The 22,030-nt window shown below is 40.3% G+C and overlaps 1 protein-coding gene across 1 annotated transcript; it reads right to left on the bottom strand.

The window, feature by feature from the left end:
* Positions 1-5,926: 5,926 nt before the first annotated feature.
* Gcm1 (glial cells missing transcription factor 1) lies at positions 5,927-19,807 on the bottom strand. The gene is made up of 5 exons (XM_026411230.2): positions 19,733-19,807; positions 10,310-10,562; positions 9,119-9,231; positions 7,925-8,053; positions 5,927-6,667 (listed from the first exon to the last, which is right to left on the bottom strand). Exons 1-5 carry the CDS (start codon positions 19,805-19,807, stop codon positions 5,927-5,929), a joined length of 1,311 nt encoding a protein of 436 aa, XP_026267015.2.
* Positions 19,808-22,030: the final 2,223 nt, after the last annotated feature.

Here is a 22,030-nt window from a genome sequence, read left to right as displayed (position 1 = left end):
AGCCCACTAAATGCCCCAAGGCCAGGAGTCTTCTTGTCCCAGGACAATACTTTCATTTTGAGGGGTGGATTCTGGTCAGAAACTGGAAGGTTATTCTTTTTGTTTTGAACATGAGAATGAAAACTTGGGAGATGGTTCTGGTTTTAAGATTCATCCCATTCCTTTTTTCCCTCAATCACAAGAGGCAATTGTTTGATTTCCACTCTGTTCCCCTCAGTCCTCCTGGTTTTTAAATGACCTTCCTTCACTCATCTCATGAGCTGGAAAGGTCCAAGACAGCACATCTACCTTCCCACCAAGCCCTGACACCAGGTCCTGCTGGTGGACTCGGTGGCGGTGGCGGGGGGAAGGGTGACAAGAGCAAGAACTTGCTGTGAAAGCGACCTCTGGAACCAACGTGGTTTTCGTCCTGGTAATGCCTTAGCCGCCCTCGCTGCCCACTCTACTGCACCGTCCAGGTCAGAAGTATCTTCTCACTTGCCTCTCTGAGCTCAGTCTTCTCCATTTACCCAGCTCCTGAATAAAGCGTACTTATGAGCAAACAGGAAAGCACTCCCCTAAGTGGAGGATCATCAGGATCCCTCAGGATCCACCAACATGTCAACAGCAGCAAAATACAAAGACCTGTCGACACTGCCCAAGTGCTCTTCACTTCTTACCTTTACCAGTTGTACCCTGACCTTTACGACAGTTATGCCCTGTGCTGTTACTTTTATGGGGTCTTCTGTGTTTTAAGTTAATTATAAAAGTTGGAATTAAGTTACTGGGTTATGTAAATAGCCTACTGCAATCACATCACAGGCAAGAGCTATCTTTCTCTGTAGGTCAGAAGTTTCTAGCATCAAGATCAAGTGTCAAACAACAGGCTTAACTTTGTGTGTGTGTGTGTGTGTGTGTGTGTGTGTGTGTTGCTGGTGATAGAACCCAGGGTTTCACAAAAGGTAAGCAAGTACTCTACCACTGGGCTATGTCCCCAGCCCTTTACAAATTTTAATATTATTTTTGTATTGGGATTGAACCCAGGGGAACTTTCCTACTGTGCTACATCCCCAGCCTTCTTAATTTTGAGACAAGGTTTCCCTTAATTGCTCAAGCTGGCCTCAAACTTGCAATTCTCCTGCATCAGCCTACTGAGTTGCTGGGATTTACACCTTACTCCCTAAAAATGCAAGGATAAAAAGTGCTTTATTCTGGGGGAACAACACCCGAGAAGAAGCCTCAGTTCTCAGAAAATAATTAACTCAATTTCTTTTAAGACAAGTTCTTTTATTTAAATTTTTTTTTTCATTTTTAGGATGCATGTCTTGGATGAATGTCTGCTTAGAGAGAAGCTCCCCAGTAACAGCTGACCTGAAGGAGTTCCTTCAAGCATTGGCTCTGTTTCCAGCGCTCGAATCCCTCTCCTTCTGCCCTCAGCAAAATGATGTGGGATCCACAGTCCCTCTAGGGTCCTCTCTCTTTTTTTTTTTTTTTCAATTCTTCAGGCATCCTCAATGCACTCTATCCACTTCCCCATCTCCCAGAAATTTGTTGATTTCCAATATGCTTATTATCTCCTTTCTGTTCTCTTGGCTCATGAGTTTGTTCTTTCTTTATGCTTTATTACTAACATTTAAGTTCTCAAAGTAGAGGGGCAGAAAAGACATAAATTTGTTCTGACACAAACCAAGTAATAAATGACTTGAATGTTTTTTTTTTTTTAATTTTTTAAGATATTGATGGCCGGGCTCGGGATGTGGCTCAAGCAGTAGCGAGCTCGCCTGGCATGCATACGGCCCGGGGTTCAATCCTCAGCACCACATACAAACAAAGATGTTGTGTCCACCGAAAACTAAAAAATAAATATTGGAATTCATTCATTCTCTCTCTCTCTCTCTCTCTCTCTCTCTCTCTCTCTCTCTTCTCTCTCTCTCTTTAAAAAAAAAAAGATATTGATGGACCTTTATTTTATTCATTTATTTATATGAGGTGTAGAATCAAACCCAGTGCCTCACACATGCTAGGCAAGCGCTTTACCACTGAGCCATAACTCCAGCCCTGACTTCAAGTTTTTAGGCAAGACAAACAGTGGAACTAGTTCATACTTTAGACATTTTATTCATACTACAGTTTTATTAAAATCAGAATAATAGTCCCAACCTCTTTTTAAAAAAATATTTCTTAGTTTTAGGTGGACACAATGTATTTATTTTACATTTATATGGTGCTGAGGATGGAACCCAGTGCCTCATGCATGCACTCTACCACTGAGGCCAGCACTCTACCACTGAGCCACAATCCCAGCCCCCCAACCTTTTTTTTTGGGGGGGGCGGTTACAGGGGATTAAACCCAGGAGCATTTAACCACTGAGCCACATCCTCATCTCTTTTTATATTTTATTTTGAGACTGATCTCACTAAGTTGCTGAGGCTGGCTATGACACTGTGATCTGCCTGCCTCAGCCTCCCAAGCCTCTGGGATTACAGGTGTGTGCCACCACACCTGGCCCAATAATTTCGTTTGATTGGCTTTCAATGCTTCTTTACATTTGGGCCATTTCAAGTCAGTTATACACACTGAACATTTCTAGGGGTCTGGCATTGAGCCGCATGCTTAACAGGATATTTACCAGTTACACATGAATCACAGCAATATCAAGGATAATAAATGTTAATGCCGTCATAATCTGGGATATCCATATTCCCATTTCAGTTGCCTTTTCTATTTTTATTTTGTATTTTATCTTCACCAGAATAGATCTGGGCCTCTATAACCAAGTATCCTCTATGTTCTTGTAACTGGCCAGTGCTCAGAAACATAATTAAAAATTTTTTTGCAGGGCTGAGTAGTCAGTACAATGATAATGACCAGGGCGAGTACATTAGCTGATGCTCAATAAAAACTTGTTAAATACAACACTCAGTTGAAAGAGGTTCTAAAAAAGAACCTAGAAAAAAGAGCCAATGTAGTAGCACATACCTGCAATCCCAGTGATATAGGAAGATGACAAGTTCAAGGCCAGCCTCGGCAATTTACAGTTTTATATTATTTTATATTACTTTACAATTACTGTTTAGATTTTTTTTTAATAAGGGGACTGACTACAAAGGGTCCAACAGAATTTTTTTATATGCATGGAAATATTCTATAAAGTTTCATTTTATAAAATTACCATGTATACAGTGGGCAAAACTTGTCAAACTGTAACTTAAAACATTTTTCTGGGTGCATGCCTAAAATCCCAGCTATTAGGGAGGCTGAGACAGCAGGATCACAAGTTCAAGGACATCCTGCATAATTTAGTGACACCCTGTCTCAAAATTTTAAAAAATGGGATGAGAGGGTAGCTCAGTTATAGAGTACCACTGGGTTCCATCTCCAGTGCCACCAAAATAATAATTTTATATATATATAAATTGTACTTCAATAAAACTGCTCTTCAGAGTTATTAGGGTTAGGGTTTGTATTAATTTGTGTCCTGAATCCTAATCTTTGGTCAAATCAGCATAGATGTATAAAAATGGAAAAGCAGATGTATAAGCATGCAATCGAGTAAGCTGGAGGTAAGCGTGAGAAGCAGCTGCTGAGTTGAGAATTGGAGGCTTGTTGGAGAGTTGGGAATGACTGAGGAGCAGAGACAGCTTTGTCCATAGCCTTGTTGTACTATTTAATTCTATTTTTTTGGGGTGGGGGGTGGAGGGGTCTACCAGGGATTGAACTCAGGAGCACTGAGCCACATCCCCCAGCCCTATTCTGTATTTTATTTAGAGACAGGGTCTCACTGAGTTGCTAAGCACCTCACTTTTGCAATGGCTGGCTTTGAACTCACAATCCTCCTCCTGCCTCAGTCTCTGGAACTGCTGGGATTACAGGCGTGCGCCACCACGCCTGGCTATTTAATTCTTTTAAGCTACATACATGGTCTTGCTTTGATAAATTTCAAGATTATAGAGAGAAAATGTATGAGATAAAAGGGCACCTAGTCTACTGGAGGAACTCTTTGAAATACCTGGGCAGTCTCAGACCAGTAGAAATAATGTTTCCTCCCAGACAATCACTGTTTCTCTAGTTCTCTCACTGAAGCTGGGGCCTTTCAGATCTGGGAACCTTCATCATGCCTGTGCCATATCCCCAGCCTAGGGGACCTTGAGCCTGTTCTTTCTCCTGCATTTTCAATATTTAATAGAGCCTCAATGAAAGGCCATTCTTTGTAGATAGCTGTGGCTATCAGACTATCTAATCTGCTAAGTATGTGGGGTTCCATAAGACAAACTAGATGGTAGGCACACTGGGGTCTTCATATGATTTATTGAGACACTATGACCTGTGGACTCTTCTATATGTTGGCATTCTTTTAAGTATAGTGTATGATTCTATTTGCTAGGTTCCCCCCAAAAAGGCAAAAGTAAACCTTGGTTTAGGAGTACATTCAAAGGTGGTAAAAATATAAGGAGCCAGCCTAGTTATTACTTTAAAATGCAGAAAGGGCTTAGGAGCAAGAATGGATGGGACTGGGGACTGCAATCAGAGGATCTTTTGAAGATCCTCTTATTTCTTGGCCTGGACATTATTAACACAAGCATTGGCTTTATAACTGCTAAATTGAGTAAATGTTTTATGCATTCAGATGAAGAAATTTAGTAGGGTCTAACTAATCTAAATGTCCATCAAAGGGAACTATTTAATTGTGACAGTAAGATATTAATGCACCCTTAAAATTATATTTACAAGGACTTTATATTCAAATTGTGTCCTAGGATGACAAAAGTCACATTACAAATGAATCTGGTATGATATAAGTATATAATGTATACATATATATAGAGAGAGAATATCTCTAATCTCTAGAAGAACAGATGAAAAACTGGTCAGTGTTGCAAGAAGACAAGGAACAAAAAACTTCTTTTTTATTTTTTAATTTTATATCATGTGCATTTGTTACAAATAAAAAAAATCATCTATTTTTAAAAATACTTATTTGTTTGCATTAACACACTTCAGCAAAGAGGAGGAACTGGCATTCAAATATGGCTAGCCAATCATGACCATGTTAACTGTACAGACTTTTCTTTCTTATTCTTCGGTGCTGAGGATTGAACCCAAGGACTTGTGCGTTCTAAATACACCTCAGCATTGAGCAACATGCCCAGTCCCCAAAGATACTTTTCTAAGCAAACAGTTCTTACATATTATGAACTTGGCACTGAGCTAGGTGCCATAAAGAATAAACATAAATAGGACAGAATCGAATCCCTTTAAAAGGTGTGGTCAGCGAGGAGGAGGGAGAAGGACATGAGTAATGTAGGAGAACACTGGAATTCTCTTCATGTGTCCATTTAGTTTTGCTGTCCTTTATGGAGTTAGTTCATGCTTCTTGTCTTGACAAGTCTTAGAAATCAACTAGAAAATATATATTTTATAAATGAATTTGATTACTAAACAAAGTATTAAATATATCAATTCTAGACTATCTTTATATACTTCTGCAGCTCTTTCTACCCTCTGTTTCTGGGTTTTGTCATTTTTTGTTATAAAAAAGAAGGCATGGAGGAGATCCTAAGCAGGAGGACTCTTCACATCTTTGCTCCATTTGATATGTGTCTGTGACAATGAAACCCAATAGGAAGCAGAGGTGCTAAAAGCCCCAAACAATGAGTGTGGGGTGGGGAGATCAGAGGGCATTTCACACAGCAGGCTGGATAAGTTTCTAGTCCTTACTGAGGATGGAAGCATTAGGGTGGAGGAGGCAAAAAGATTATTTGCATGAAAAATGTTTTGCCTACCACTTGTTGTGATTCCCATTTATCTGTAGTTATGTTTTAAAAGCTGCTTCCTAAGGAAATTCTTCCAGCCATTTCTCAAAGTAGTTTTTTTTTTAAATTTTTTTGTTTGTTTTTGTTTTTGTTTTTGTTTTGCAGGAGGGAAGAGATTGTCAAAAAACTTAAGTCATCTTAAAGGACAGAGGTTTAGAAGCATTTCATTGTTGCAATGATCCAAACCCATATATGTCATTTCTTCCTCAAAATCCCACTTGGTGCTCTTGCCTGGCAGGGAGCATTGCTGGTGAGGATGGGGGGTGTAGGTGAACAGAAAGGGGTCTTCCTGTGGTGGATGGTAAGCGAGAGAAGGAACGTAGCTGTTGAAATCCACAGGCACTTTCTCTTCATAAAGCTCGCCCCCTGGATTTGGCCATAATGGGTGGCAGCTAGTTTTGGCAGCAGGTGGTTCCAGGGGAATCTGCTGGGGAAAGTTCTCCAAAGAATTCTGGGAAGGAAAGAAGTCACAAGGCCAGCCGGTCAGAGGAAAAGGATAATTGGGACAATAGTTGTCATTGAGAGGGCTTCTCCCCAAAGCAGCGTTTTTATTCCATGCTTGCAGATTGTCATAATCTGAGTAGACTCCAGAGGCAGAAGGCTGAAACAGGTCTCCACTATTGTAGATCCTATTACTGGAAAATCTGCATTTTTCATACAGCTTAGTGGGGTCTAAGGTAGAAGTCGGGTCTGCCAGATCAGTGGTTCCCCCTGAACCATAACTCTTGGAGAAGGATAAGCAATCATTCAGTGAATTCGGCTGGGGAGTGTTAGCTATTAAATGTCCACTGTAACTGCCAGGCAATTGGACACCTTCCTGGAATGACCAAGTTAAAGGTAAACTTCCCTGACTTTGTGTTTCACCTGGAAGAGACTGGAAAGGAAAGTGAAATGCTCATGTTAATAAGTTAAGCAAATCCACACAACTACCACAGACACCCACGAGTTCCTCTACAAGCACGTGCTTCATCAGATTCCCCTCGTTCCTTGCATATTTCAAGCAGGGACACACAGCAGCTCCCTCCCAGCCACCGAAGACTGGGGAAGTAAAGGCTGCCTCGGTTTCCATTTTAAACCTTTCCAACCAGTAAAAGCTGGATTTCCTTTCTCTCTATGGACACACAGCCAGGCCTAAGATATTTCACACTCGAACATAAACCTAATACCCTGTCTTTCTGAGAAACCTTTTAAAACCGATTTAAGAAAAATCAAACCACTCCCCTCTCCTCTCTCCTTCCCTCCTGTCCTCCACTTTTCTTTCAGTGCTGGATAGTCAATTTATTTTTATAAATGGAGGAATTATATTACTCACTAGTCAATCATAAGAAAAGAACCTGGTTCAGAATTAAGTTATACTCTTGTTTATGTCAAAGTATTAGCTAATAAGAGGATAGTTTTAGGGGGAGGAGAGAAAAGGATATGATCAACCAGAGTGAACAGGAGGAAATGCCTTCGTTTGTCCTGCGATTTCTTTAATCGTCAGAAACTTTATTTCATGTTGGTAGGGAAGCTAAGGAAACAAGCTACTCTGGAGGCATATGGAAATTTTGAGGGGAAAAAAAGCACAAGGCTATTTGATAGAGATTATTTTAATTATAATTTGGTTCTATTAGAATAAAATTATAGAGTGCCAAAGTACTCATTCAGGTTTCTCTTTTTTAAGTGTAGTAGGGAAGATGACTGGACACTTACATAGATTTTTATGGTTGAGAGCGTGCTACACTGCCTATTTCGCCTAGAATGACCCTTAAGGTTCACACCATTATTTCCACCCCCAGTTACAGAATAGGAAACCGAGGCAAGGAGAGATTGAACCACCTGGGTAACCTCACCTTGTAAGGGGCAGTGTGGTGGGAGCAGAAATTAAGAGTCAAATCTAAGATTAGAGGCAGGAGGATCCCTAGTTCAAGACCAGCCTGGACAAATTAGAGAGATCTGCCTCAGGAAAAAATAAATAAATAAAAGAAAGAGAAAAAACAACTCCATTTCTTTGGTAGATGCTTATTTATAAATGAGCCTGACAGTGTATGTTTTTTGGATCTCTTTGTCAGTAAAAGACCAGACCATTCCCATCCACACCACAGGGGTGGCAAGTTGCTGTATGTTTTGATCATACTTGATGTCAGGTTACCTTGGATCCTGGGTTCCCCTTCAGCTTTAGGGAGACAGAGGCAGGTGCCCCATGCACTTTCTTCATTGCTCTTCTTGCCTCAGCTTCTAACTTGGTTTCTGGCTTTGGATGATCATGCTCTCCCTTTGACTTAAAAGAGACAAGGAAGTAAAAAAGAAAGAACTGGATTGTACTTTGTGGTGTGTGAGTTTTTACTGTCGCACGAACTGTATGGTGGTGGTATTGCTTATTGCAACAGGATGAGAAAAACTTCTGAAGTATCTCCTAAGCCCCCCATGCTCCTGCCTGTCGGCTCTTGTTCATGAGACTCCTTCTTCCTGTGGTTCCTCTCATCCTCAGTGCTTCCTCTAGCACGTGTAGGACATTGGTAGACCCTGCCTATCTCACCCAGCACGACCCTTCAGGTTCACACCATCATTTCCACCCCCAGTTACAGAATGGGAAACTGAGGCAAGGAGAGATTGAACCACCTGGGTAACCTCCCCTTGTAAGGGGCAGTGTGGTTGGGGCAGGGATTGGCTGGGATTCCCCTCACTGGAACCAGCCAAACAGAGAGCCAATTGTGAAACATTTAGGAATTTTGTGAGCTGACTGTTAAAAAAGGCTGGCAGCTTAACATCAGTCACGGAGGGAACTGTCACATCACAGAAACTGGCAAATATTCCAAATCAGGACTACTTGGTTTTTTTTTTTTTTTTTTAATCTGGTTAGCTAGTACTGCACTCTGATATCAGACTATCCAGGTAGTCTGATATCAGAGTCCATTTGTCATGACTGTTTACACCACTGCCCCCATTTGAATTTCTTATATGTTTTAGCAAAAAATGGTGCTTTTAGGGGAAAAGTAACTTGTTCAAGTTTCCAGAGATAGTTAAAAGTCAGAGGTGGCCATTGAAGGCTGTGGGCTTCAGTGTACTGTGCTAGCCTGGGTGTGATCTGATTAGCTGTTGTCTGTGGTCAGGAGCTAGGGCCTCTTAGTCAGCTTCCTCCCCAGGGCTTCCCAGCACCTCCAACCTCGGCTGAAGTGTGGGGTGCAGATATTTGCTCTCCCTGAGCAGGGACTCCCAGCATTGGTGCAGGGTTGTCTTTGCTCCAGTGTCTCTAGCTTCTGAAGAGCCTACTTTTTCCAAGAAACTCTGCAAACATTTGTCAAATTACAGAGAAACAGAATCACATAACTAACTCAAATCCAACCTGGAAGAATATGAAGCGTCCATCGTGTCTCCAGAAGTTGGTGACGGGGAAGCCCCCATGGCCTCGGCAAGGAATCAGCTTCAAAGGCCCATTACAGTTGGGACAACTTTTCTCTACAAAAAGCAAAAGAAAGTGATGGTACCTGGCTGGCTGAGCCACATGGGGCACTTATGAGCCCTGCACAGACTCAACTTCTGTATGGTAGCAAATACACCTGGGTGGTTTTATGGACTTCTGTCTACTGGGTATTATCCCCCCAGATCAAAGAATACCTGGCCACCATAATGGCCTAGATTGGTCTTATACATGGATAGAGCAAGATGCTACCTTCTAAGTGGGGTATGAGTTGTTAGCAGGTCAACAAGGAGCTCTTTTGAGCAGAAAAAGGTCTCCCTACTTATTTGCTGATATTTAAAATTCTTTTAGAGTAGAGAAAATTTTTCTTTCATTTTACAATTGAACTAAGGATCAAGGGGAAAAGCCCCCTGGGAGAGAGAACACAGCCATTAAATTTTTACTAGGGTATGAATGACTAATAGCAGGTTCTGACCAGAGAGCAAGTTTTGGAAACAAATTACTAGGAAAGAATGTGAAATAACTTGGGGTCTGCAGTGGGCTTTGGAACAGGGAACACGAAGAGTGTCTATTTCACAATCCATGAGTACAGAAAATAAAAAGAACAAACATTTCAGCTTGTGATAATGATATGAACCTAAGTGGACAGATCTAAATCTAACTTTAAATTAAATTAATCCCACGATTGCCCCTCCAGATGAATGCATGCATTAAGGTCACACAGGGGCTGATTGCCAAGATGGCAAGTCTGATAAACTACTTCATACTAAACTTTTACTTTCTAATTCTACTAAACTTTACATGGGTCACTGATGAGTTCATGATAGAAGTTTTGATCTATCTTCTTTTTAACAAGGGGCTTGCATCAGCTGCCTAACCCAAGGGAGCAGTTTCTTGGTGGGAGCTCTGGATGTGTAGATCTGTGAGGTTAGGGAACAAGGGAGTGGGTTGGTTCCCCTGAATATACTCAGCCTCGCTCCCCACTGCACTAAAGTGTGAAGGGTTCATTGGGATTTAACACAGCCTTTGGGATGTGCTGGGAGATACTGGCCCATCTGGACAGGGGCATCTGGAGGGACACCAGTTTCCTTGCCAGATCCACCAAGTCCCACTCACTCTGCTGCTTCTGCCGGGCTTTGTCACAGATCGCAGGTCTCAGGTAGACCTTGCGCCCCTCCTTGGTAGAGCAGTTGTGGCCGCACACCACCACACCCAGACAGGACTTCTTGAGGATGCGAGAATTGTGGTTGTTCGTGTTGCGCATGGCCCAGCTGCTCAGGTGCCGCTGTGCATTCCTGTCCTCTGAGCTGTAGATGTGCTTCACATAGGAATCTGGCCACTCCTGGAACCAGTCAGTCTTTTTCACATTCTGATAGAAACACAAAGGTGGCTATTAGAGTTCGAGCCCTAAAATGCAACTGGTCATCATGGAAGAGTCAATAGACATGAAGGACGATTCGGCCATCCAGAGCAAAGCATGAGACCGCTGGCAAGTCTGGCCTAGACTGAATCCTGGAGATGATATCTGCACAGCACAACAGCTGCAGAGAGACTGCTGTGTCTGTCCAGTCGCTGAACCAAAATAAGCTGGAATTTAGGCCCTTTGAGTTCTATCTGATTGATGTTTCTGTAGTCCTTGGTGATAAAAGTAATGACCATTTCTAAGGAAGAATTTTTGAGAGTGAAGTAATCACTGTGCTCTTTCACAATAACTATGGAAAACTTTGTAACTGGACAGTAAGATAATGTCTCATACCGCACTGCGGTTACCTTGTTGGGAATCCCACAGGCTTATGCAAAGTCACTAGAGATAAGCAGTGGGGAGACTGGAGGGCCCTGATTCACAAAGGTCCCAAGAGTCACTTTATTCCCCACTTTATTTCCCTTTTTCTCCATCACTGTATATGTATGCCTCAAATGGCAGAGGACTCAGGGAGAAGCTGCATTCTGGCCCAGGACAGATGCTATTCCCTGTGTATGAACATCTGATTAAACTCTTCTGTGTAAGGTCAGAGATGAGGCAGCTATTATCCAATGGATACAGAATTTTAGTTTTACAAGATGAAAAAGTTCTAGAGAGGGGTTACATAACAAAGTGCATGAGGTGACCATTTCTATACCATATACTTAAAAATGGTTAAAATGGCTGGGTGCAGTGGCACATGCCAGTCATCTCAGAGACTCTGGAGGCTGAGGCAGGAGGAATCCCAGGTTTGAGGCCAGCCTCAGCAACTTAATGAAACCCTGTCTCAAAATAAAAATGTGGCTCAGTGGTTAAATGCCCCAGGGTTCATTCAATTCCTGTTTTTCTAAAAAAAAGTTAAGTTGGCAAATTTGTACCATAAAGTAATAATAAGGCTGGCATGTTGGCACACAGGCACACACCTAGAATCCCAGCTACTCAAGAGGGTTGCAAGTTCAAGGCCAGCCTCAGCAATGTATTGAGACCCTGTCACAAAATTAAAAAGGGTTGGGGATGTAGCATCCCTGAGTTCAAAGCTCAGTTCTGCAAAAATAACAACAACAAAAGTTCAGGGATACAGATCCTTAGTTATTTTGCTTTCTGTGCTTCTGTTTCTTCATCTGTATAACAGGGATAATGAGACCTGCCAATCTCAAGAGTTGTTCTGAGGGTTAAATATAAAATATTTAGCATGACACCTGCCATGCTGTGGGCCCTGTGTAGATGTTAGCCACTGACAGAACAGTTCACATCCCAGGCCCAACAATGGTAACAGATGCTGCATTTGACAGATCCTGCATAGTTCTTAGAATGAAATGAGTAGTCAGAATAACTAACTGTCAAATAACTAGCAAGAACACTTTTCCTCCAGAAGATTGTGGAAGGTCAAAGTAGAAAATTCTAGAAGGCTCAGAGGAAGAGATCAAGGTGCCTCTCCAACAGGAAAGCACAGTCCAGAATATGAGAAAATAAAGCCAAAAATTTTTTAGAAAGAAAAACACAAACATCAACCTCAGGATGGATAGGCATTTACTGAGTTACACTTCAAGTTTAGAATACGCCAAAGAACAGGAAGCAGCCCCAGAGGAGAAGGGAGGAAGGTTGTAAAGCACACAGAGTGGCATCTGGAGAAGTCCCGCTGGTCCATTAGGCATCCCAGAGGAAGGTGCAGCCAGACTTGTCTCTCTGTCCTTTCCAGGACTTTCCCTTTCTTCCCCAGTCCCCTGGCAATTCTGAGCCTCATAAAATTTAATGCCTGGGGTGAAAAGCTGCCCAGCCAGCCTCCAACCTCTTGCTTTCTCCACCCACCTTCTCTTTGTTCTAACTAAAAACCTACATAATGCTCTCGTTTTGTCCCATAGAAATGCCATAGAAAGTGTAACAGAGTATTTTATTATTTGCAATGATAAAAAGTGCAAATTAAAACATTAAAATATGTACTTATCTTTAATTATTTGGACTATGAAAATCTGGTAGATTGAAATTGTTTGGATTACTGCACTATAACACATAGTTATCAGAGTAACAGAGACAGGGGAAAAGAGGGACTTAGAGAAAAGTTGAGATTTTTAAAGACAAGTGTCCTCTTCAGGCTGATCTAGGTCATAACTTCTATGACCCAGAATACGAGGAGTAAATCTATTAGCGTCTTAGATATTCTGACTAAAGCAAAGACACCCTTCCTGTGGAGGAAGAAGTGATCTCCACATCATTTAATCTATTTATTTCTGCAGGGTGTCCATTGGCACCCTGGTTTTCAGGATTCATGAATAATACTGTAATTCAGATTCATGAATAATAATCCATATACTTGATAGTATATGGATTGAGAAAATCACTAAGAGTAAATGTGATCAAATGATTCTCTTGGCTATTTATTTGTGCCCAGTCTGGCAGAACTGGGGATTGGATCCAGGTGTGCTCTATCATTAAGCCACATCCCTAAACCTTTTAAATTTTATTTTGAAACAGAGTCTCACTAAGTTGCCTAACCCTCAAATTCACAATCCTCCTGTTTCAGCCTCCTGTGTAGCTGGGATTACAAGCACCACTGCACCCAGTCTTTTAATCTGACATTTAGTGGGATTTTTGACATCTTTTACTTTGAAATTATGAGAAAAATTCAGATTCTAATAATGCAAAACAACTTAAGAGTCAAATGGATGACAGTGATTTCTCAGGCTCTGATTTTCTCAGACTAAGATTTTCTTGCAGTCCTGGGGATTGAACTCAAGGCCTCACATGTGCTAGGCAAATGCCCTACCACTGAGCTATGTCTGCAGGCCTGAATATGAGAAAAGAATATTTGAAAGCCATTTAAATTTAAGGCATCGGAGAGGTAAAATTTAAAATGAAAGAATAATCATTTCTTAATCTTGTTTAGCAAATCCCCATAAAGTATTTGCTTCTTTTTAGATCCTTTGTTTATCTTAATTTCTAACTTTTCATGAGTAACTCTTTGTTTTTCCTCTTAGTTAAGTAGTTTATAATTGAAAGGGAATATTCCTAAGGTTTCTGCAATGCAAATCTAACTAATTTATATTTTATAATCTCATGGATAATATCATTGGAAATTAATTGATATTTCCATAAATTCTTTGTATAATGTTTTACTAGGAGATTTAATCTTCTAATTCACTCAAAGCTTTCCGAGTGCTATGTAATCAGAGCACTGTTTATACTCCCTTAATTCTAATTTAACTTAACCTCTTGAAATTTTGGTAGGGTGTTGTAAGAATTAGAGATTATTTTTTCTTTGTGGTATTGGAGGCATGTTATCACTGAGCTACAAACCCAGCTCTATTTATTTTTTACTTTGAGACAGGATCTCGCTAAGTTGCCTAGACTAGCCTCAAACTTGTGATTCTTCTGCCTCAGGCTTCTGGGTAGTTGGGATTACAGGGAGATGTTACCACACCCAGCTAAGAATTAGATATTACTGCTATGTAAGAGTAATAAATTTAGACTCAATTTTTGAAATATCAAAATGATTTACGTTAGGTCATTTTATCAAAATTGAGATGGGTATTGTGATGTCTACCTGTAATCCCAGCTACTCAGGAGGCTAAAGCAAGAAGATTGGATTTAAGGCCAGCCTCAGCAATTTGGAAAAACCCTGTATCAAAATAAAAATGAAAAGGGGCCTGGGGATGGGGCTTAGTGTTAGAGTACTTGCCTCAAATGTGAGAAGCCCTGGGTTCTATCCCCAGGACTGAAAAAAAACAAACAAACAAACAACAACTGGTATTTATAGAGCACTCATATAAAGCAATGATATGCTGGGTTTTCCTTAATTATATGAATAGATTATTAAATCCTTATAATAAATATTTCCAAATACAGAAGGCACAGCAAACAGAAACACCTTTAAGCAAATCAAATATAGGGAAAAAATTAGATGTGACTTAGAGGAAAAAAAAATATCAAGCAGCATATTGATCTACATAAAACTTTCCGGGAACTTCTCTCTTCTGGGCCAACTGGAAATAAAATTCCAAGTATCATCAAGGAGAGAAATTCATTCCAACAAAATGCATTTGATCATCTTAGAATGATTCCTTACATTAAACTTTCGATTTCCTACATGAGTTCAGGAACCACCACTCAGGATAAAATTCCTTATTTGCTCTGAAAAAACTGAGTGAGACCAAGTTACTCCAGCTTCCAAATTTTTTGTCGCCTACTTCCCTCTTCTCTTCTGCCTTTCCTTTCCCTCTTCACCACCTAAGTAAGGGCCCTACTGGAGGAAACCTGGAGGAGCGTCTATACTTCCACAGCGGAAAGAACATTCCTATCCCCATCACAGCAGCAGCCCAAAGTGGCAGAATTCCGGCCCTAGTAGTGGGAACCCAAATAACCATGGGAGTCCATATAGGTGAAGCTGTGCCAAGAACGTTCACATGACCTTGAGGTCCAAAAGAATGCTAGGTAGAGGGTCAAGTCATGGGTGTCCCCATCAGACCAACAATGTGACCTGATCATGTAGTCAAATTATAATTGACAAAAAATCCAGAATCCGGTTTCTCTGTTAGCTCCTTAGCATCAAGACACATCAGATTCCTACAGTTGCTTTGTTCTGATTACATTGAGTCTTATGAATTAGCAGAAAAGTTTACAAGTTGTTTTTGCTCACAATTTTGGGATCATCTTCTGCAGAGTTAAAGGAAATTTTGCTAGGTAAAATCATAATCCAGGAACAAACAAATTGGAGTGACAGTCCTTTCGTACCCTTTTTTTTTTTTTTTCCCCTACTAGTCTATTCTAGGAAATGTTTTCTTTCTTTCTTTTTTTGATAGCAGGGATTGAACCCAAGGGGCACTTAACCACTGAGCCCATCCCCAGCCCTTTTTATTTTTTATTTGGAGACAGGATCTCTCCAAGTTGCCTCACTAAATTGCTGAGGCTGGCTTTGAACTTGTTGCTGGGATTTTAGGCATGCCCCACCATGCCCAGATGGGGGAATGTTTTCTTTACCAAAAACAAAGTACTTAAAACGTGGAGTTGGGCTAGAGTTGTAGTTGATTGGTAGAGTACATGCTTAGTATGCACTAGGCTATGGTTTTAATCCCTAGGATTATAAAACAAAAACAATCAAGAAACCCCTGGAATCGTGTGAGTTAATTGCTTAGTGTGGCTTTGGCCATGGATTTGATCTGAAAACTAGTCAGGGCTTAGGAGCAAAATGATTCAGTGTGTTTTCTGCTGTGGTGTTACTGAAACAACAGATTTCTGCTTGGAAGAACTGGCTGGTGTTAGGAACAGAATGGATACTTAACCTCCCTCTGTGAAATGGGTACTTTAAAGTAGAAAAAGAAACTGAATTTCTTCCTAATTTTAAAACAAAAAATAAATAAATTTCCTACAAGGCTCTTCCATAAATGTTATAATCAGTTTTAATGAGCGCGTGACACTCTTTGGGACTACATAATCTACATTTTTAATGAAGGTAAAAATAAACCAACGCCCAACATTTGCTGTATGAACCAAGCACTCACTAAAGCAATTGGAATGGAACTTTCCAGTATATGTAATGTAAGGGGAATGAAAGGGAAAACAAAATTGATGGATTACGTTGGCTTAGAAAAAAGAGACTTTTATCGGTGATTCCTATACTTCAGGTACCTACACTTCTGGGCTGGCTTCCTAATGGTTGTATTAAGCAGAAATGAAATTCAAATAGAAACAGTGACATGAAGATTAGTAAAGACATAATACAGCAGAAGGAGGAGGGTTCATCTGGGTTCAATGCCCAGATGTCCAGAAAGAGTTACTGAGGGCAGGTGGAGTTGGAGGGATGGGGCCTTTCTATGCCCAGGATCTGAACATGATGGTTTCCAGTGAAACAACCTAATGGCTTCTCACTACCTGTATGATAGCCCTGTCTTCTGGGGATAGGCCGCTTCCAACCCACCTGTCCAGCCAGTAACACCCCAAATATTCTTGCTGAATTACTTTGCATGGCTCCCTCAGGTGGAGACAGATCTAAGAGCCTTCAGATTTTGGTGCCCTATGCTTTCCCTTGATGGTCAAAGCCATTTGCTAGAGGCTCTGTCTTGTTCCCATGCCAGAGTCAGGCTGAACACGTATCCCTCTTTCAAGCTCCTCTAGCATTTTTCTACTTGGTGTTAATTCTCTATGTAGACACTGTATTTGTTCCACTAGACCAGAGACCATGAGCCCTTCCATGGAAGTCAACATAGCCGAATGGCCTCAGCATCTCTCTGCCTGCTCCAGGGGACATCCCTCTCACTGTTGTCAAAACTTAATCCACACATCTTGATACATCTGAGGGATATAAAAGGATGCAGAGATTCTAGGCCTGGAAGATTAGCCAATGGGTAACCAATTACCCAAAATAACCAAGTTAGCATTTACTGATTGAAACTGGAAGCATGTGAGAAGCTGAGAACAGATAAAGAATTTGTACCATATGTTGCCGAAGTAAATTGTTCCAGCAAGAATATAAAATTATGAAAAATAAACCATGAATTATTTTTATAGATGGGAGAGAAAATGTAATTGAGGACATTTATAAGAAGAAGACATTGCATTTGACTCTTTGAACCACAGTTTTTTGTGCAAGCTGGAACACTAATAATCTGTGGGTCTTCATGCAAAAAGAGGCCCATGGTGAAAATATTTTAGGGCAACACCTCTTAATATGACCTTATCTCAGGAGAGCCATTACACACAGGATGGAATAACAGAATACAGATCTGCAGTAAAGAAATTTGTTTAGCTTCTTTGAACTTAACATTGCCCCTTTACTTTCTCAGCAAGACCTTTTAAAATTCCTTGTCATTTGTACTCTACAAATTGGGAAACACTGCTCCAAATAGCTTAGAGATTGAGGCAAGATATGTAAGAAGGTATCAAAGACGTAAGAAAAATGATTTTGTTCACAGTCACACAGACATTAGGCAATACAGCTACTCACCAATGAATTCTAGAATTATTAGTTGGAACTCAAGCCCAGGGCTCTCTCTAAGTCCTAAGTTTTCCATAATGCACTACAGTGCTTCCAGATATGTTCTAAAAAAATAAAACCTTTTGTTTGAAAATCTTTCTCAGATCTTTTATTTTTTACCTCAACTGGTTCTTAAAAATAAAAAATGTCTTTACCTTTATTTTATTTTTATGCAGTGCTGAGGATCAAAACCAGTGCCTCACACATGCCAGGCAAGCACTTTACCACTGAGTCACAGCCTCAATCCCTCAACTGATTCTTGATATAATTTCAGAGGTGGCTGAATGGTGTGGTCTCTGCTCAGAAATTAAGAAATATTTACACTTTTTAATCATTTCCATGGTATATTTAACAAGTTGAAGGCACTTAACTATTTCCCTAAATAATCTTGGTACATTTTCTATAAACTTTAAATGATATGTTTCCAAAACCAAATCTATATTTTCACACTAGATTTCTCAGTTTACTCTCTCAGGTAACTAAGAATGCCTTGTTTTTGGAAATTCATGTTGGAACATGAGCTTCTATGAGCCTGAGTTTCCCTTCAGGGAAGTAGTTCTTTCCCTTTTTTGTTTATGGATCTGATGGGTGATATGGATCCTCTGTCCCAGAAAAAAAAAAAGAAGAAGAAAGAAAGAAAGAAAAGAAAAGTGTGTGTTAACACACAGTATTGCCTACCACTTCAAGGAGATCTCTGATTCTACTGAAACCCTGCTCTAGAATGTGATATTGCAACATCTTCCATGCATCTGCTAACTTCAGTTCTTGATGTTTGTGTATCTCCAACTCCTATTTATGAGTTGCCATCTTAAAATTAGAAACAGGCAAAATAAGGGTCCCAGAGCTAGGAGTAATTAAAAGTTACCTTAGAGCATCTCTACAACAGCTATAAGAATTGTAATACAAATTAAGAGCAGTTATAAACATAAGTTCCTGAAAATAGACACGGGTATGTTTTAGCTGTGGTTCATTTAGCCACCTTCAGGTGAGTAGAAAATAGTTACATTTTCCATTCTTCAGCCCTCCCAAGACCTACCAAGGGAGAATACGAGAGGACTTTAAGGAGAAACAAAAGGACATCTTCATTAAAGTAAAAATACCAATTGGTTATAAATCAAGACTCTGGAATCTCTGTCTCCTCTCCTTTGCTTGGGGTAATTCAAATTCTTTGCTCCCAGAATCAGGCAGACTAGATGGAGCTTTTCATTTCTTGGTACTAGTTAGTTTCCACCCCTAGTCTTCCTAGTCTCCTTTTCAAACAACCTCCAGTGAAAACATTATTAAAACACCCAAAAGAGAGGACAAGAAGCCAGGAATGATATACATGGAAAAATCAGTTTTAAACAACCAGTGCTTTCAATCAAATTAAGACTTAGAAAGTCAATTACCAAAGAGTAGGTCAAAGAAAATATAACATAAAAGGCATTCTGAATCTAAAATGCAATCCAGTTTGGCTGTGTGGTATTTACAGAAGTCCTACAAGAGCATGTCATATTCCACAAAAACGCCATCAGTCAGACATTGCAGCTACAGGCCATTATTATAAGATAAAATGGTCTGGGGACTTGTGTACAATGAAACACAAATAAATTGCCATGCATTTGATCATACCAACTGGCCAGGGTGAGTACAACCTGAGCAGGGCAGCTTAGGAGGAGAAAGGAATTAGCACACTCTTTGTCTCAGTCTAGTATTGGGAGGATCTGATAGGTAAAGAGCTGCTCAAATCATGTCTTCTCTTAAAATTTCTCAGTTGAGTTGGGTGTAGTGGTGCACATGTGTAAATCCTGGTTACTCAGGAGGCTGAGACAGGAGGATGGCAAGTTCAAGGGCAGCCTGGGCAACTTAGTAAAACCCTGTCTCAAAATAAAATGTAAAAAAGGTTGGGATGTGACTCAGTGGTAGAGCACTTGTTTAGCAAGCATGAGGTCCTGGTTTCCATTTATTGAAAAATAAACAACAACAAAATCCTCCATCAGATGTCTACTGAAGGTCTAAGGGAGTTCACACAACTGGGACCCTCACCAATTTCCTTCTAGGTCCTAGCAGGTTCATAATAGTCAAGGATTCATAGCCAAATGCAGAAGATAGTCCTATAGCAAGTACATACCTGTGGCAGTTTCATGTCATTAATGTCCCAGTTTAACACCTCTTTGTCTTCAGAATCAAAGTCTTCAGGTTCCATGATAAAGTCAGGTCACCCACACGTTTTCCTCTATTCAATTTCCTTCAATTTGACCTTGAGAATTTGCTCTCAAAGGTTCTTGAAATAGGTGGGTTAGCCTATTCAAGCAACATAAACAGAAGATTGTTTTCAGAGGCTAAAAAAATAAATGATAGTAAGTAATATCAACCATTCAAGAGATAAAAACCAGTTTCATCTGCCAGAAATATCTGATTCACCAACATTTTTTCAAGTTCCAACATATTAATAAAAAAAATATAGAAGCTACTAGTGGGCTTGTTAAAATAAACCTTGACCATTGGGAACTAGAAGTACAGAGATCATCATTTTGACTCTTGGGTCTGGGCTTCCTTTCTCATTGCTAGGTTATAGAGTTAGTTCTTAGTAAGAACAACTGTTGTGGGTAGCAAATGGTTAGGACCCTTTTCTTCATAAATGTTAGGGCAGGGAAGGATAACTGCTTTGGACTTTTTTTCCACAGAAACAATTTCACAAATTAGTTACCATGAAGTTACACAAGGGGAACATCACATTGGATTTATCTGGAAGCCATAGAGATTAATTTTGGTCTCCCAAATATGTCCGTGGATGTTCAAATACCATCATCAAATATTCTCTGAAACATGGTTTCTTCACCTTAGCACTATCGACATTTTGGATTAGGTAATTCTTTGTTGTGGGGGCTATCTTGCACATTTTAGAATGTTTAGCATTATTCCTAATCTCTACCCATTAGGTACGGAGGGCACCTCCCTTTTCAGTTGTGATACCCCAAAATATCTCTAGACCAATTTTCATGAGACAGGGGCTAAAGGCGGCTGTTCAGAAGTGCTGTTTTAAAATAGTGTTTCTGGGGGCACTGTGGTACATGCCTGTAATCCCAGTGGCTCAGGAGGCTAAGGCAGGAGGATTGCAAGTTCAAAGGCAGCCTCAACAACTCAGTTAGCGAGGCCCCAAGCAACTCAGTAAGACCCTGTCTCAAAATAAAATATAAAAAATGGGCTGAGGATGTGGCTCAATAGTTAAGTGCCCCTGGGTTCAATCCCTGGTACCAAACAATAACAAAAAATAACATAGTGTTTCTCCTACTCAGGAGCTAAGGCAGGAGGATCGAAAGTTCAAGCCCAGCCTCAAAATGAGAAGGGCCAGGGATGTAGTTCAAAGTGCCCCTGAGCTCAGTCTCCAATACAACAAAGTAAATAATAATTCAATTCTAGATTTAAAGAAATTTTGCGTGGTACTAGGGATTAAATCCAAGTGTGTTCTATCACTGATCTACACTCAGTCCCCCAGCCCTTTTGATTTTTTTTTTTTTTAGTATTTATTTTTTTAGTTTTCAGCAGACACAACATCTTTGTTTGTATGCGGTGCTGAGGATCGAACCCGGGCCGCACGCATGCCAGGCGAGCGCGCTACCGCTTGAGCCACATCCCCAGCCCCCCCAGCCCCCCCAGCCCTTTTGAGACAGGTCTTATTTTGAGACAGGTCTTAGGAAGTTTCCCAGGCTGCTCTCAAACTTGTCATCTTCCTGCATTAACTTTCCTAGTTGCTGAGATGATAGGCATATGCAATCACACTTAGTCTAAATTAAAAAATTTTTTAAAGCCCGTGATATAGCTCAGTGGCAGAGTGTCCCTGGGTTCAATTCCCAGTATTGAGGAGAGATGTTTAAAGCACACTTGAAGATTCTCTGACTGTAGCGAGGCCTGGTGGGCACACCTATAATCCCAGCCACTCAGGGGGCCAGCCTTGGTAATTTAGCAAGACCCCATCTCAAAATAAAAAATTAAAAGGGCTTGGAAAGTAATAAAGCACCCTGGGTTCAATCTCCAATACTGAAAAAAAAAAAGCAATTAAGATTTTTTTGACTATCTTCAACAATAGCTCTCTCCCCACCTTCTTAAAAAGATGCTAACTTCTTTGATTAAATTGTATTATGTAAATGATATTTAAAAAAATGTTTGTTTGAACTGAAATTTTTTCCTTAAAAGAAATACTGCCCTAATTTCCAACTATAATGGGTTTAAAAAGATTTGGGAGTGAGGATGGGAAGAAAGGAAAAGAAATTTTGAAATGTTTTCTACTGAGAAAAAAAAAAGCTAATCATTTTGTAGATAAAATGTTCTCGCTAGTAGGATAAAAAATCCAAATTGAAACATGTTCATCTATGAAACACTCTCATTTGTTGGCACTCTTATAAAATCCAGGGACATAACAATGCTA

The sequence above is a fragment of the Urocitellus parryii genome, chromosome 8 (assembly GCF_045843805.1).
Source record: "Urocitellus parryii isolate mUroPar1 chromosome 8, mUroPar1.hap1, whole genome shotgun sequence".
NCBI lineage: Eukaryota > Metazoa > Chordata > Mammalia > Rodentia > Sciuridae > Urocitellus > Urocitellus parryii.
Note: the sequence above shows the minus strand (reverse complement) of the source record. Positions and strands in the feature narration are given on the sequence as shown.